The 17,183-nt window shown below is 33.2% G+C and overlaps 1 protein-coding gene across 1 annotated transcript in view; it reads right to left on the reverse strand.

The window, feature by feature from the left end:
- Positions 1-332: 332 nt before the first annotated feature.
- LOC140751722 (carbonic anhydrase-related protein 10) overlaps positions 333-17,183 on the reverse strand; it is a 55,405-nt gene continuing 38,554 nt past the window's right edge. The window contains exons 7-11 of the mRNA XM_073085754.1: positions 12,773-12,839; positions 12,222-12,376; positions 3,155-3,286; positions 2,477-2,525; positions 333-1,496 (exon numbers count right to left, since the gene is read on the reverse strand). Coding sequence (XP_072941855.1) covers positions 1,474-1,496; positions 2,477-2,525; positions 3,155-3,286; positions 12,222-12,376; positions 12,773-12,839 — 426 coding nt within the window. The 3' untranslated portion in view covers positions 333-1,473. The remainder of the gene's footprint in view (positions 1,497-2,476; positions 2,526-3,154; positions 3,287-12,221; positions 12,377-12,772; positions 12,840-17,183) is intronic.

The following is a 17,183-nucleotide window of genomic DNA, read 5'->3' on the forward strand; positions in this document are numbered from 1 at the left end:
AGAACTGCTTAGGGCTAGAAAAAGGTGTGGGTCTATATATGGATTAGTAAAGTTATTCTATTATCTGTACAATTGCTGTGTATTATATTGTTTTTCAAATTAATGTTTAGTATCTGTGTATGCAAAATTCAAAACGTAGTCAATGGAGAAAGTGGAGTAATTTTTCACGTTGCATTTTTTATGAGTATTTTTATGTAAATACACTTTATACAAAATTAAATTCAGCTTGTATTTTATAACAATGGCAAGGTGATGGAATAAATCAGTAAACTCGTTTTAGTTGTATTGTACAGGGTCAATATAGCCGTTGTAAATAAATCCAAAATCAATAATAAAAAGTCATCAGAAGATATTCATTTAATCAAACAAAAATTTCATAAAAGTTTACAATTTCACCAAGAGAAAGCCAAGGGTATTAACATTTTTTTACATCTGTCAATCTACATTTAATATTAGGTTCTATGCAAAGATAACAAGGATTTAAAGCTATTGACGTTTAGTGATACATCAGTAGCACTACCATGAGTTGGCATAGAAACGCCACTATAGAAATTGTAAATAGAAAACTATTGTCATTTTGCTAGTGAATAACATAACTACTATCGTTACGGTATTTCTTGACAACGTCTGTCAAATTAATGACTCATGGGACCGAATTTGTATGGTAATAGATCATAATGACATTCGCTAGCGATTTGATTTCGATAGGTTTTTTTACGTTACGTGTGGCTCACACTACGGAATTTAGTTCTACGAGTAATCACCAGAGGCGCTGTACAATTTTTCATACATTTATTTTACGCAGTCGCTAGCGAGTAATACTTTTGTAAACTCATGGTAGTGCTACTGTGATAAATTCATAATATAAATGTATTCCTCTACTTAATATTACACGATAAATATGATATGATGTTGTCTCTAATGTTACTTAAATAAACTAAGTCATTTTACAAATCTCAAAGCTTTACATTATCCATTTATATATTATTATATTATTAATTAATTTGATATGATATTTTCTACTATAGTTCCTACGCGTTAAGGATACAAAACCGTTAATAATGCGTCTCTAGAACTAACCTATTAATTAGGTACTATGTTGACAGCGTTACAGTTTGAATAATCTATCCGAAAATATGTATGTTCTACGTAATAAGAGGCCGTTACATAATATTTACTCGAATTTTTATAAACTATTTTACATAACTCTAAATGCCTAATACACTAATAATACATAATTGAGATTCAGCTCTAATTGATGCATTTATATTTTATATATTACATTACAGTTACATACTTAAAAATATGTTTTATAGCTCCATTTATCATAAGCAGGATAGGTATCAACAAGACTGTACAAAAGTTATATACACTTGCTTAATAGACTATTCAATCAGTTTAAAATTTCTACATACAATGCGTAACAACTATACCTATGTTATGTTTACACGAATGCCTACCGTAGTTTTTAAATTAATATTGTGTCCAGGTTTTGGCTGTAAAGAAAACAAGACAATTAGCTTACATATGAAATCAGTAATTCGAAAGATTGTAAAACTCATATGGATAGAAGGCGTTAAACCTTGTCGGATTTCTAAGGAACTATCTGAACCCGTATGCCGGCGTGACAGTAATTGGTATACGGGTCCCACACACACATACGTGTCCCATGCGCACACGTGAATTAACTCGTTGCAGTCTCTTGCTGAACCGCGTGGGTGAAGGCATCATATCTATGGAACGATAGGACGCAGGAGATACGCGTGCGGTTGTGAACCGGGTAAGCCCGCGTGACAGGAAAAGATACCTTTTGAGTACTTTAAAAACATTCCACAAGCAATGGCCAATAATCCGTATCCACCAATCTACAATCGAGCATGGTAAACCTATGCTTCTGGCCTCTCTCAGACTAAAGTCCGTGCCCAACAGTGGGGCATGAAATAAACAAATAAACGCTTTCTACACTCACAGCCCCACACTAGGATTCCCTGTATCGTGGGTGCCATGGACACACATAGAGACAAATACACAAACACCCAGACCCAGAAACAGAAATCTAAATTCATCATTTAAATTTCTGTCTGCCCGGGGATCGAACCCGGGACCCTCTGCGCGTCAGACCGGTATGGTGACCGCTCCGCCGCGCGGGTCGTCAATCTGACATAAGAACTAATTTCTGTTTAACTGTAACGTAAACACCGCCAGCTGTTATCTGGTAACCGTGTCGTAAGAAAAGCAATATTAATGTTCCAGTTTAATACTTTGGCGTAGCAACCTATATGTGATCGACTAAGTAGGGCTTCTATTCCATTTGAAGTTACACATGTCCGTGGGTGATAGTAACCACTCATCATCAAGAGGACGGCGTTCTTCTTTCCTACCTCATAAAAAGATATGCCTATTATTAGTGTGAGTTTTGTCAAACATATATTAAATAAACTTAAATAAATTTAATCAAATGCAGAAGTGGAGATACCTTTGTAGTGCATGTCTCGGTGCATGCTCGGGCAAGTCTTCCCGGGGTACTGAAATTAGTTTCGTTATTAGTTAGGATACTTGTTGTTTATATTGTAATGACATTATACAAAGGACTGTTATTAAAATCTATTTAAGCTACGTATTTTATGTACATAGATATTAATATCTATACTACTTTTTAAGCTGTATATTTCACACAGCTTGAAAAGTAGTATAGTAAAGTAATGAATGAGTGAATGAATGAATAAATGAATGAATTTATTTATTTGTAAAAGCATGCGTTTATAAAGTAGTTCATACATAGTAATTGTGTTAGGCTCATACATAGTTATCTTTAGTTTATTTAATTATTAATGTAATGAAAAGATTCGCATTGTATACGTATACAAATTATTTGTTACTTATTTATAACAAGTCTAAACTAAACCATGACACGTGTAAAGTAAATCAAATTAAAAACTACTAAAAATGGGCTATTTTTTGTTGGTGTACTTAACAGTTTAGAATAAGTACATTTTTAAAAAGTAAACCAAGAGGTTGATACTTGATTATTTGTCGTCAAATATTTCAATTTACCTTTAGAATTGATTTAATGAAAATAAAAAATATAGTTGGCAGTTATCGTCATTTTATAGGTAAAATTTATAATACATTTTATTTGTTTAAACTTAGTTACCTTGCTCAAATCAAAATCAATGTTGGTCCTCACAGCGCGGTGGTGGAGCGGCTGCGGCGGCCGGAAGTTGTTACCAAGTGGTGCCTTCGGGTGCCGCGCGTCTCCCTGCATCAGGCGACGTAAGGCGTGGAGCTGTGTTAAAAATATTTTTATTTGAAAAACAAATAAAAGACGATTTGTTTGATTAAAGTAACAAAATATGTAGAATTAATTTGATGTGAAATGGTCTTCATTAATGGGCTATGTAGAGGAAGTAATGTTAGTGAAAATTAGTCGAGTAAACCGACTATTCGCGATATTGTTGAATTTTATGAGTAGTAATTCCCTGAGTTATTAATAATTAAGTATCTAACGATACACATAAAGAATAAACGTCGGTATAATTTTATATCGAATGTCTGAAAACTATGAGTTTCTACATCAATAGACCTGTTATCATAAAAATGTTAACGCATGTTGTAATGTTAAGTTTACATCTTTATCAAAAATGCATGATTTAATTAAACCAATTTTACGTCAAAATTATTAATTATTTTCTGCCTAATCATACATGGCGTTAACTATGTGTATCTGGGTAGGATAATATTTGACCGCTTCTAGTATAACCAGAGATGACGTCACTTCGTAGCTTACACTCTTTTTCATTATAAATAAATATATTTCAAAAAACTAAAAAACACGCTTTTATGGTAAAATCAACTAAAAAGTAGAAAATAATTTTCAATCTAGTAATCAATTAAGGAACAGTAAATTGTATAATTGTGAAAAAAGCGTGGAGTGCTCCACTTATTAATTTTCGAAAAGCACCGTTAAAAGTAGCGTAAGCAAGAACGTTCAAAGTGGATAAAAATCGGGCTCAAAGATTCCGTTACTGTTACATACATACATACAAACGTACAACCCAAGCTAATAAAAGCGTGTTAAAATACAGAACATTTTTTATTTTCGTAACCTAGAATGATGCCTTTAAATTGGAAATCTTGTCGTAGTGTGGCGACGGTTCAGTGCCGGTACAAACGGCCGGTAAGCACGCGACAACGGATCGCTATTTGGGTACGCCTTATTGATTGTGATGTTATCTGACATCAATAACATTTAATGTCCGATTTTGCAACTGTTTATGTACCGTAGGTATAAACATAACGATGTTCATTAAACTTCATACACGGAGGTATTTAAATACGTAAGTAATTATATTCATACTATAAAGTTCTTTTGCACTGAGCACTGAGAAATAATAAAAAATGACAAGCATATAAGATACGCGCGAAAAACATAACCCTTCCTTGGCAGCCGGGTAAAAATAATGACAATAGTTTTAAATTTGCTTAAAAGGAACTTAAAATAAATCTTACATATATCATACATATGGTATCTTACAATATCTTACATAATAACTTTATAAAATATAATGTTTTTTTGATTAGTAGTAGTTAAACCAAAGCTGTTAATTGATAATTATTTTTCGAAAAGTCAATTTACAGAAATGAAAAAGAAAAATCAATTGAACTTCGTATTCATCTTGTTAATGTCCAATACTTTCCTGTAAAACTTGTTCTGTAGAAAAATGCATTATTAAAGTACTGGAACCTGAAACCATTTCAGTTAAATTGAATTTTCGCTGTAGTGTAGTGTGGTGCGGATTAACGAGTGAGTTGCACGCGAGCCTCTAAGCTAATTCGTGTAGGTGTTTACGCCCCATACACACTTTGATTACAGACCGCGTAGTAAATACGAAAATATCATGTTTCTTACTTCATTTTTAAGTGTAATTGAAAACTTTTCTATTTAAATCATCCCATTAAAACGTAAAGCGGTGATATAGGCGCTTGTTGAACATTTGTTTCTAAAGTGTTTTTTTTTTTCACTATTTTGGGTAATAAACTAATAACACATTTAATCCTTTGTAAAGACAGTTTTTAAATGTAAAAGAAAAACTCTTCAATCTTCACATGCTTTTATTAAAGTTTTCAAATATTTTCTGCAAACTTGTTCCGTAGAAAAATGCATTATTAAAGTAGGTACTGGAACCTGAAACCATTTCAGTTAAATTGAATTTTCGCTGTAGTGTAGTGTGGTGCGGATTAACGAGTGAGTTGTACGCGAGCCTCTAAGCTAATTCGTGTAGCTGCTTACGCCCAATACACACTTTGATTACAGACCGCGTAGTAAACACGAAAATATCATGTCTCTTACATGATTTTTGAATGTATTTCAAAACGTTTCTATTTAAATCATCCCATTAAAACATAAAGCCGTGATATAGGCGCTGGTTGAATTGTTTATTTTATTATTACAAAATCCACAGCTCATGTTGTTATTCATGACGTGGTTTTTTCATTATTTTAAGTAATAAACTAATAACACATTTTATTCTTTGTAAAGACAGTTCTTATAAATGTAAAAAAAAACTCTTCAATCTTTATCTCCTTTTTTAAATTTTCAAATCTTTCTTTGTTTCATAGAAAAATGCATTAATAAAGTACTGGAACCTGAAACCATTTCAGTTAAATTGAATTTTCGCTGTAGTGTAGTGTGGTGCGGATTAACGAGTGAGTTGTACGCGAGCCTCTAAGCTAATTCGTGTAGCTGCTTACGCCCAATACACACTTTGATTACAGACCGCGTAGTAAATACGAAAATATCATGTCTCTTACATGATTTTTGAATGTATTTCAACTTTTCTATTTAAATCATCCCATTAAAACATAAAGCTGTGATATAGGCGCTGGTTGAACTGTTGTTTTTATAGTGTTTTTTTTTTTTCACTATTTTGGGTAATATCCTTTGTAAAGACAGTTCTTAAATGTAAAAGAAAAACTCTTCAATCTTCACATTCTTTTATTAAAGTTTTCAAATATTTTCTGCAAACTTATTCCGTAGAAAAATGCATTATTAAAGTACTGGAACCTGAAACCATTTCAGTTAAATTGAATTTTCGATGTAGTGTAGTGTGGTGCGGATTAACGAGTGAGTTGCACGCGAGCCTCTAAGCTAATTCGTGGAGCTGTTTACGCTCAATACACACTTTGATTACAGACCGCGTAGTAAACACGAAAATATCATGTCTCTTACATGATTTTTGAATGTATTTCAAAACTTTTCTATTTAAATCATCCCATTAAAACATAAAGCTGTGATAAAGGCGCTGGTTGAACTGTTAAAGTTTTCAAATCTTTTCTGCAAACTTGTTCCGTAGAAAAATACATACAGTACTGGAACCTGAAACCATTTCAGTTAAATTGAATTTTCGCTGTAGTGTAGTGTGGTGCGGATTAACGAGTGAGTTGCACGCGAGCCTCTAAGCTAATTCGTGTAGGTGTTTACGCCCAATACACACTTTGATTACAGACCGCGTAGTAAACATGAAAATATCATGTCTCTTACACGATTTTTGAATGTATTTCAAAACTTTTGTATTTAAATCATTCCATTAAAAATATAGGGTTGGTTGAATTGTTGTTATAAAGTGCTTTTTCACTATTTTGATTTATAACATTTTAATCCTTTGTAAGACAGTTCTTCTTATAAAAATATATATAGTTCATAAACGCAAAAATAAAATTTCAATCTCCATACACATCTTCTTAATCTTTAAGCCTCACCTGCTAAACTAGTTCCGAGAAGAAAAATGCATTATTAAAGTACTGGAACCTGAAACCTGAAACAGTTAAATTGAATTTTCGCCGTAGTGTAGTGTGGTGCGGATTAACGAGTGAGTTGCACGCGAGCCTCTAAGCTAATTCGTGTAGGTGTTTACGCCCAATACACACTTTGATTACAGACCGCGTAGTAAACACGAAAATATATATTATGTCTCTTACATGATTTTTAAATATACTATATTTTTTTATTTAAAACATCTCATTAAAAACGTAGAAAAGTGATATAGATGTTGGTTGAATTGTTGTTCATAAATTGTTCTTTCACTCCTTTTATTAATAACATAGTTAATTCTTTGTAATGACAGTTCTTCTAAATGAAAAATAAGCTATGCTATGTTCATTTTTGTTTTCTTAATCCGGAAAATTTTCGAGTAAAACTTGTTTCGTGTAGAAAAATGCAATATTAAGGTACTGGAACCTGAAACCATTTCAGTTAAATTGAATTTTCGCTGTAGTGTAGTGTGGTGCGGATTAACGAGTGAGTTGCACGCGAGCCTCTAAGCTAATTCGTGTAGGTGTTTACGCCCAATACACACTTTGATTACAGACCGCGTAGTAAATTCGAAAATATCATCTCTTTCGTCATTTTTAATTCGTATTAAAGTGATTTCTGTTAGTGATTATCTCATTAGGAATATCATTTGAAAGGATAGTTAAATAAGATGTAAAGTACTATGAGTAACGATTATAGACAAAACCATACCGTAATAAAAATGTAATTGATGTACAAGTATTATGTTACACAAACATTTTAGTTTTATTTATGTGTCTGAAATTATTTTTAACTTCGCGTATTTAAATTAGTCTATTATTCTTAAATTTTATTAGATAATCTTTGCAAAAATACATAGGTACTCGTACATATGGAAACTTTTGTTAATTATTTGTCACGACAAATAAAGCACACCGTACCAAACCATATCTAAAAACTCTAAAGTCAATTGCTAACTTATGCATTCGCGTGCCAATAATAATGTTTATTCGCAACACTATTCGTTTTGTAAAACATAACTCCTATGTCTGCATACAACTCAGTTAGCACAAGTTATACCGTGCCGGCGCCAATTTCGGGTCCTATCAAACTTTTGGTTATTACATTTAAATTATTGCAGTTATGGGCGAGTGTTGCACTACACAAAGGTATTTATGTACCGAAGCAATGGCCGTATTGCTTCAAGCAACCACAACGTAACTCCCCGCGAGATTGCAAGCAGTTTCCACTAGCACTTAATTTTCCCACCAACACAAACGGAAAACATAAACAATGATTTATAATAACAGCCATACAACGGCACTTTCAGTTTACTTTTAACACGTACATAATTCACGGCGAAGTCTTTGTCTAGCGGCGCGGGACGTGAGTTGTTTATTGTAGCGTGAACACAAATGAAAATGTTATTACGCTGGCCTCAACCACGGCTCAATTCACAGAGGATAATACCATGACTAGATGCGGCAAGGGAATGCGTGGAAGCGTTCTGTACTGAATTATGCTAACGTAGCATCCGAATGCTTTAAACAAAATTTCAAGCCACTTTTATTGTCTATTTCTCAAACAGTTGAGATATTATTTAGGCACGTACTGTTGTGCGCATCGTGGGATATTTGTGAATTTTTTGAAAGCTGATCGATTATTATATTGTTCTCTGAAAGGGTACAGTATCCCAATATTTAATAGCGAAAAAAAGAGCTCTTCAATAGGGGGCGCGAACTTCAAATCTCGCCAAGGGAGCTTATGAACTACGCTGCGTAAACACACTTACTCCGTAAACTAGAACCATTATTAATAAAGGAATACAAATTATTATAACCACGAATAATCCACCCATTTGCAGCAGCATGATGGAGTACCCTCCAGAACTCCTCTAGTCGTGGGAAGACTCTACGACTTGTATTAAAAAAAGGGAATAATCTTTTACATAAACGTAAAATAAGTAAAAAATGCAACCACATTTTAAGCCGTCGGTCCCATTTGTTAATATGATGGATAGTCCCTACAAGCTTCAAATTTGATGACCATCGACAACGAAAACCATCATATTACAACCGTACAATATCAAAACGTTTTCCCAAATGTGCAATATAGAAAAAAGAACCCTCATAATTCCAATAACGATATTATTTATATTGCAGATCAACGGAGCGTGTATTAGGGGCGAAGTTGATCAGACGAGGGCACATATCGATTGCAGCTAAATACATTCTTGACTTTGGCCGGAGTTCATATTATAAATAATTCAGTATGTTTCTTGTGCTGGCTCGACTACTTAGGAATGTTCGCGTAATATAATTTAGCAATGGTAATATACAATGAACAATGACCACAAGTTTACCGAGCACTACAAACTACGGTGTAATTGTTGGAACCAGATTACTGTTATTTGTAGGGGTAATTTACTTTTTACTTGAAATACAGTGAAAAAGCAGTGATAGCCTAGTGGTTAAGAAACGCGATCTCGATCGAGGGGTCCGAGGTTCAAATCCCAGGCACGCACCTCCGATTTTCAAATTTAAGTGCGTATTAGAAATTAATTATCACCTGCTTAAACGGTGAAGGAAAACATCGTGAGGAAACCTGCATACCTGAGAGATTTTCTAAAAAAAAAATCTTAAAGGAATGTGAAGTCTACCAATACGCACTTGGCCAGCGCGGTGGACTATGGCCTAATCCTTCTCATTCTGAAAGGAGACCCGTGCCCAGCAGTGGGACAGTAATGGGTTGATTATGAAGATGATGAGATTTATAAAGAACAAAAATAAACATAAATAAAATTAACTAAAAGTATAATTACATGGTAACCGAAATCTTGTTAAATGTACGAATGCTACGATTCTTTTATAGAAATTAAGTGACTATGTTATTTCTGTTGCCTATGAAGAGTTTCAAAAGTAAAGAGGTTACCAATCTATCGCTGTGTATTAAGGAAAGCTATTTTTACGCCTCTCTACGGAGAATGCCTCAAAATAGTCTATTTCTTCGTAGCAGCAGAACGGATCAGACGAGAGTGATAAGTCTGGCTTTTTAATCTCATTTAGAGACAGTAAAAATATCTAACTTTATGATGCCTATTTATATACATGAGTTGAATGAACCACAATCATGATAATGTGTTAAGCTTCTACATTTCTGCAATGTGATGGACTTTCAACTATTTTATTATAGATTGCCTATTTATATGCGTCAACTGTATTGATAAAATCACGTCACGTGGAAAATAGTACATTACGATACGAGGACGAAAAATTTTTTTCTGACAAGTGTGAGTTTGCAGGCCGAGCCGCAGGCGAGGACTGCAATCACACGAGTCAGAAAAACATTTTTCGTCCGCGTGTTGTATAAAATTTTATATTACGGGGTCGGAAATGGGGGTTTTGCGCACGCGAAGCGTGCGTAAAACGTCCATTTACGCACGCCGTGATATAAAATAATTTATTGTAGACCAATTTGCTATTTCAATAGCATGAAAATAGTTTAAACTGTAATAAACAGTAATAGTAAATAAATGAATATTGTACCAGATTAGTTTGAATATCCATGATATATTCGAATCCAAATGTTAGTACCTAATGGTGTATGTAGATTAACGCACAGGGGAGCACGGAAAATAATTTATTAATGCTATTGCCTCCACGCCAGATGAACGCAACAGTGAATTCTGAAAACCTTTGATTTACGAGTGGGGAAACGAAACGACAAATTTTAATTTTACCCTTTGCTCTCAGTATCAAGTGCTTTTCAACTATAAAAATGTTTTGCGAGTATGTGAGTGCACCTTAAAAAGCAAACTTTAAAATATGTCATGAGTATTCGTATGCTGTTGCTTTTGATATTATTTCGTAGTTCCTGAAGTTGCGCGGCTTATTATTTTTTTTATAATATATGAGTAGCAGACGAGCATACAATACACCTGACGGTTAGTGGCTATTGCCGCCCGTGGACATCTGTAATCAACCTCAGATAGGATTAGATATTCCTACCTGAGGTCGGCCATAAATGCGCCGGTACCTTTAAGGACTAAGCTAGAACGCCTTGGAAAAGTATGACTCCCTTACCGCACCCTTCAAACCAGAACACAGCAGCGGTTAACACTACTGTTAATAGGCAGAAATAGGTTTGGTGGTGGTGCCGACGGAGTGGAACCACAAAGGGTTCTAGCACCTTCGAATTTTAATTTAACTTACATCGACTTTTAATTTAACAGTTATATGTGTCAAAACGTAAAAAAACTCATGGTAAGTGTACAGAACACAGCAGCGCTTAACATTACTGTTAATGTGTAGAAGTAGGTGTGGCAGTGGTGTCGCCGGAGTCGAACCCCTTAGGGTTCTACCACCTTCGAATTTTAATTTAACAGTCATATTTGTCAAAACGTAAAAACTCATGGTAAGGGCTTAACATTACTGTTAATGTGCACAAGGAGGTGTGGCAGTGGTGCCGCCGGAGTCGAGCAACAAAGGGTTCTACCACCTTCGAATTTATATTAACTTATATCGTAACATACTCAAGTCGTAGTAAGTAAAAATGGTTTCAAAATATACTCAGTACAGTTTCACGTTGATTAACATTTATTTAAAATCTTGCGTATAAAAAATACAATAAGCTACAATAACGACAAATTTTATTTTACCCTTTGCTCTCAGTATCAAGTGCTTTTCAACTATAAAAATGTTTTGCGAGTATGTGAGTGCACCTTAAAAAGCAAACTTTAAAATATGTCATGAGTATTCGTATGTTGTTGCTTTTGATATTATTCCGTAGTTCCCGAAGTTGCGCTTAATTTTAATTTAACTTACATCGTAACATACTCATGCCGTGAAGAGTAAGTGGTTTCAAAATATACTCAGTGCTGTTGCACGTTGAACAACATTGTTGAAAAACTTGCGTATAAAATATACAATAAGCTTATAAACTTAATACGTAGTACTAATATAAAAATATTTCGCAGGTTGTACCTGACACTCAGCCCTATTTTTGTTACTATTTCTCATTTTTTGTTCCTACTTTCCACAAATAAGAAAAACTATTTAACTTAGAATAATAATAAAAGCATACGTAGATCTCAGTTGTCTATGTATTCAATGGCTTGAGCGATTTATGTTTCGATTAAGGGCGCTTAACCGCCACAGTTAATATTGTCTGAACAGCACTGTTTCATTCTCTTGAAAGGTAGTAAGAGGCACATGTATCCAAGGTACTTTAACTAAGTTCACAAAAGTAGCAATGCCTCTTTGGTCGACTTTTAAAAGGAGTAGTCCTATCTGGAGTGGGTTGATGTCCATAGGCGAAGGTTAATACTTATCACTTACCATCAGATTGATTGCATGCTCCTTTGCTACTTACATGTTTGTACAAAATATTCATTTATTACTTTTATAAGTTAAGATATTTTAAGACAAGTTACCTGTTGTTTTGTGATGTAAATAGGCTTGTTGATTATAACCCACGTGACTGTCTCGAAGCAAGCCGGCGCTGTCGTCGAGCCGTCATAGGTCATGTAGTAGTCCGTGTCTGGTAGCAGACCCCTAACGGATAGTCTGTTTACCGGCATTTCTGCTCCTAAAAATATTTTTACATGTCAGTACACGATAACAAATGATTAAATACCTAATATTTGTTATGCTTAATGCAGTAGGTATATTTTTTAAGACGTTGAGTCTATTTAGTTAGTGCTTTTGTATTATTATACAGGGTGTGTTTCTTTGTCTAAATGGCTGTCGTTCATTTACCGGCTAGGGAAAGGATTTGGATTTTCTATAATTTAATGATACAGTTAGTTTTATGAAAATTACTTTCCGGATTTTCGCTATAGCTTATAGTTTCATGTATTTTTTTTAATATGCAAATACGAATACTTGCAAAATTCTGTGTATATGTTTCTCTTGGGTATTTGGGTATTTTGTACTAGAATGTGTATTCATGACGCCCATGGTAGAGTACACCCTAGGTACATACCTCCGTATTTTATATTTTCTAATTCCTCTGTTAGTATTCGTAATTCTGGATTAGATAAATCGCCGAGCTGAAACAAAATAGAGTATTAATCTTTCTGTTTTAATAAAAATAATGTAAAATAGACTATACGATATTGTTTATAAAAAAAAAAAAAAAATTAAGTTATTTTCGTATGATACACTTCAATTATATTAGTGTCTAGCCTAATTTATAAAACAGCGCCATTCTTTGTTCTTTTAAAAACAAGCCAATGAACCAAAAACATAAAACGTAACGCAACTCCACTCTACAAATAATAAAACGCTTGTGTAAAGTTACATCGTCACGTTTAACTTTACTGTGTAAGCTTCGAGACATACTTAATAATATATGAGCAGCCTTGTAAACATAGTCCTGTGGGACTGACTCGGAATAGGGCCCTCATTACATACTCGTTAGTTTTACAAAAGTTTTAAAACTAGTCGAGTCTATTGTAAAGACATTTAGAAGCGACGATCCGCGTGAAAGGTAAGTGCCGGTAAATTCACTAGAGATTTTCGAATCTGGATTGCTACTCTGTAAGATAGTTTTATCGTCTAGAACGCTGAATACGGAATGAAATATCAAATTGTAAAGTCGATAGTGCTGATGTTGTCACATTTACGAATGTGAATATTACATAAAAAGAAAAAAGCGAGTGAGGTATTCAAATACCTATATATTATAATTTGCACCTACAACATCAAGGTACATTATTAAAAAAAAAACTATTTCTTTTGTTACAAATAAATTACAAAAATTTTACAATGTACTCGTACACAGATTGAAATTTGCGTTGGTATTTTAAAAAAATAGCATCTAAATATTCTACCTTCATCATTTTGAGAACACACACACATTGATACATCGTGTCAACTTTAATAAACGAAAAGACATATCATCTAGTATGTAGTTTAAAGCAAACTGCATTTGCGCATATCTGTTTACGTAAAAACAAACAAGTGAAATATGTAAACACATGATCTTTGAGAACGACCTCGGTACTCTTAGTATCAGAAATGGTACAATCCACTAGGGGCGCTGATTGGGAATGTATGAGCAAATACGTAAACAAATACCAAACCAGTCATTTTTTTTAAACGTAAAAACTCCTACTAAGGGTAATGTTTTCGTAAACAAACAAGTGAAATATGTAAACAAGTGATCTTTGAGAACCCCAGAGCTCATTAGACACCCGTAAAACGATCAAATAGTTACTCTAGTTTACTGCAAGAAAACACTGTCTGGGAACAGCGATAAAATCAGTTCGGATCTAATTTAGGGGAATGGGGGATCTCGCAAGTTTGTCGAGTAAAGACGTTACGTCCTTTGTTATCTGCAGGTAAATGTTTTCTCTTCGGTTACACAACATGTGGGGTTTCGGCTATCAATTTCATTAATCGTAACAGGTAGATGATTGGGTTCTACAGAGGCTGCTTTTAGTGCAATATCGGTCCAAACACGGTTTAAAAAATAGGAATTTTGAAAAGTTATTTTTTTCACTGCAAAATTAAATCAATGCCTATAGAGTGTAATCCCATGCATCACCAGTTATAAACAGGTAAAGATTTTAGTATTAATACGTAAGTTTTAATATAAGAATTCTTACAAATTATGTAAAAAATAAATTTAAGTTATAAAGAAAAAACTTCTATAATATTTGCTGTATTTCATCGTGCCACAAAAAATATTTAAAATGAAATAGTACAGTCACAAAAGTAATTCTAAAACCGATCTTTATATTTTAATATTTCCCAAAAACATTAAACTTGAAAATCGCACACAACCACTTAAATATTAATTATTATTAAAGATTAAGAGTACATTAGTAACTTATCATTACTAAACAAGAAACACCCTTGAAATGTGTACCCTCGCGGCGCAGACAGCTCGTAATTTGAACTAATAGCTTTGGCGGCTAATCCAGTACCGCACAGAAAATTCCAATTTCCTTAATTAACTACCACTAGTTTGGGTGAAAGCTTTGAATAGGTGCGGCTGTTGATACCGCGCCGTCGATAACTCCCATTACAGTAAACGTGGTATCTAACATCATCCGGCTTTAGAACAATCTTTTAATATTTAAAATAATCTAGTAAATATAAATTAATGTATATTGTCATCAGTACCCTTACCATGAATGTTTACGTTTTGACAAATATGCCTGTTTTGGTACTTGTTTACGTATTTTCCGATACAAATTCCAATCAACGCCCCTAGCGGATTGTATCTGAACTATAGTGTCAGTAACGTAACATTAAATGTCTAAATTGACAAAATGGCGCTTTATGTTTTGTCTCTCTTTTTTGCGAACAAAAAGACGTGAGCACTTACTTGTTGTTACGTTTACTCAGTCTATTGAAGCAAACGAACAGTATAATGGATTAAGTAAACGTAACGTAAAATTGTGGGATGTTTTGAAAACTCATGGTAAGGTTACGGCTGTTTACATATAAAAAGTAGTTTTTGTGGATCTCAATTTTATGTGCTTTTCCAGTAGATTTTGTTTATTTTTTATAATCAGTTAACAATTTTTTCGTGTTATAAAGAGGAAAGATTTTGTTGTTGAATGTATATAAATTCTTTAATCAACTCGATACAATGGCGATGTATAGGCGACTCCTCTGGTGTTATAAATGCACAATATATGTGTGATTGTTACTTCTTTCCATTGAGTAGTCCGTCTATCTTATCCTTAGTACTATATACACACACACTACTTATATTAAATAAAAATAATGTGTACATTTATGTAGCCAATTTATGATGTTGATTGTAGCTGTAAAGGAGATGTTTCATTTTCGGCCATCTCATGTCTGTCTCATCTATATCTAAAAAACACCAATAATTTGTATAATTGTAGAAAAATACACATATATTTTGATAACCTAAAGTATTCCTGTTTAAAAATATTTAAAATAAGCATTCCTCATTGAAATATTAAATATGGCGGAATACTGTCAATGTCAAGTTTTCAAAACTGTCGATGTCGGTCAGGGAACCTATGTGTACCCCACACATAGGTTACTATACCTACTCTTGGGATGTCGGTAATTCTGTATTTCGCTGTTTTTGTCGTAAAGTTATTGTTACCTTAGTAGTTTACAACCTGGCTTTGTTTTGGGTATCCCGCCATTATTTCTGAATTTAATTAATTAGGTATTTATAATAATTATAACAAAACCACCTTTTAAATAGTATCTGGTTTTATAGATGTCAGTGACATTTCAAATTAAAAAAGAAGAAGTTGTCAATTTGATATGTGTAAAAGTGGATATATACATATACATATTATAATAGTGGAATCCAATGTAAACGTTGAATAAATATGTACTGATGAGAAGATTCCATTTCAATCCTGAATATGTTTCTGCTCTGCGCTGATTACGATTTTAGACTGATTCTACCTTACTTGTTTACCCAGCTTATGTTATGGACTCTTGTGATTTTCGTGCGATCGCTATGGATTGTGTTTACAAGGATTCAATATCATCAGGTAAAATATACATCAGTTAGTTGTATTAATCGTGAAATAATCGTTAATAATTTTAAACTTGAGAAGCTAATCTTTTTACATTTCTCTTTTTTTAGATAATTACAATAGCAAGACAAGGACATTCTTGGGATGACAAAATAATCAGTTATTATTGCAACTGCATCGCTGGGCAACGAACCGTACTCGTAGGTAGCTGCGCTCACATTATGACCATTGTTTGATGTTTGGGCTGATCTCGTCACAAGATATTACAGAACCTGCTACATGATTGGATGAAAATATTGATAAAGGAAGATATTTAAAATGAATAAATAATGTATCTAAGTGAAGAATAAATAAAATATTATCTTAATGTGTACTTAAAGTTGTTTTATTTACACTTAAATGTTTTAACTAAAATAAATTGGTATAGAAGTACATATTTTGGTATGTTTGTTTTAAGTCAAGATTTATGAAAGTAAATATAATTAATATTTTTCAAATATAGGTATTGTTTCTCAATACATACAATACAATATTTATAAATCTACGCCCATTCGTGTAATAAATATATTAAAAAGTATATAATGTATAAAGTAAGTTAAAATAGAATGACAGATGACATTATTACGGTAATCACTACCGCCATGATGTTTTTTCACTGTTGTGTTGCAAGTTTAAGTGTAAATTATTGTTTTTAAACAATTAAACGAACATGATTTGAAGAAAATGAACCCCTACGAATTGTTTTTTGCATGTCTTCTTATTTTTTAGTATAGTGTACAAAAGGTGGCCGGGAGCACATACATTTTGAAACATCTCCTTTTGTAAAAAATCACTTTTATATTTTTTACCAAATGCGCCAAAAGAAGTATAACTTCCAAAAAAGGCTTACAAGTGGACCATATTTTCTGTAAA

This window comes from Epargyreus clarus, unplaced genomic scaffold (genome assembly GCF_041222505.1).
Source record: "Epargyreus clarus isolate Ecla_fem2 unplaced genomic scaffold, WU_Ecla_fem_2.2 ptg000023l, whole genome shotgun sequence".
Lineage (NCBI taxonomy): Eukaryota > Metazoa > Arthropoda > Insecta > Lepidoptera > Hesperiidae > Epargyreus > Epargyreus clarus.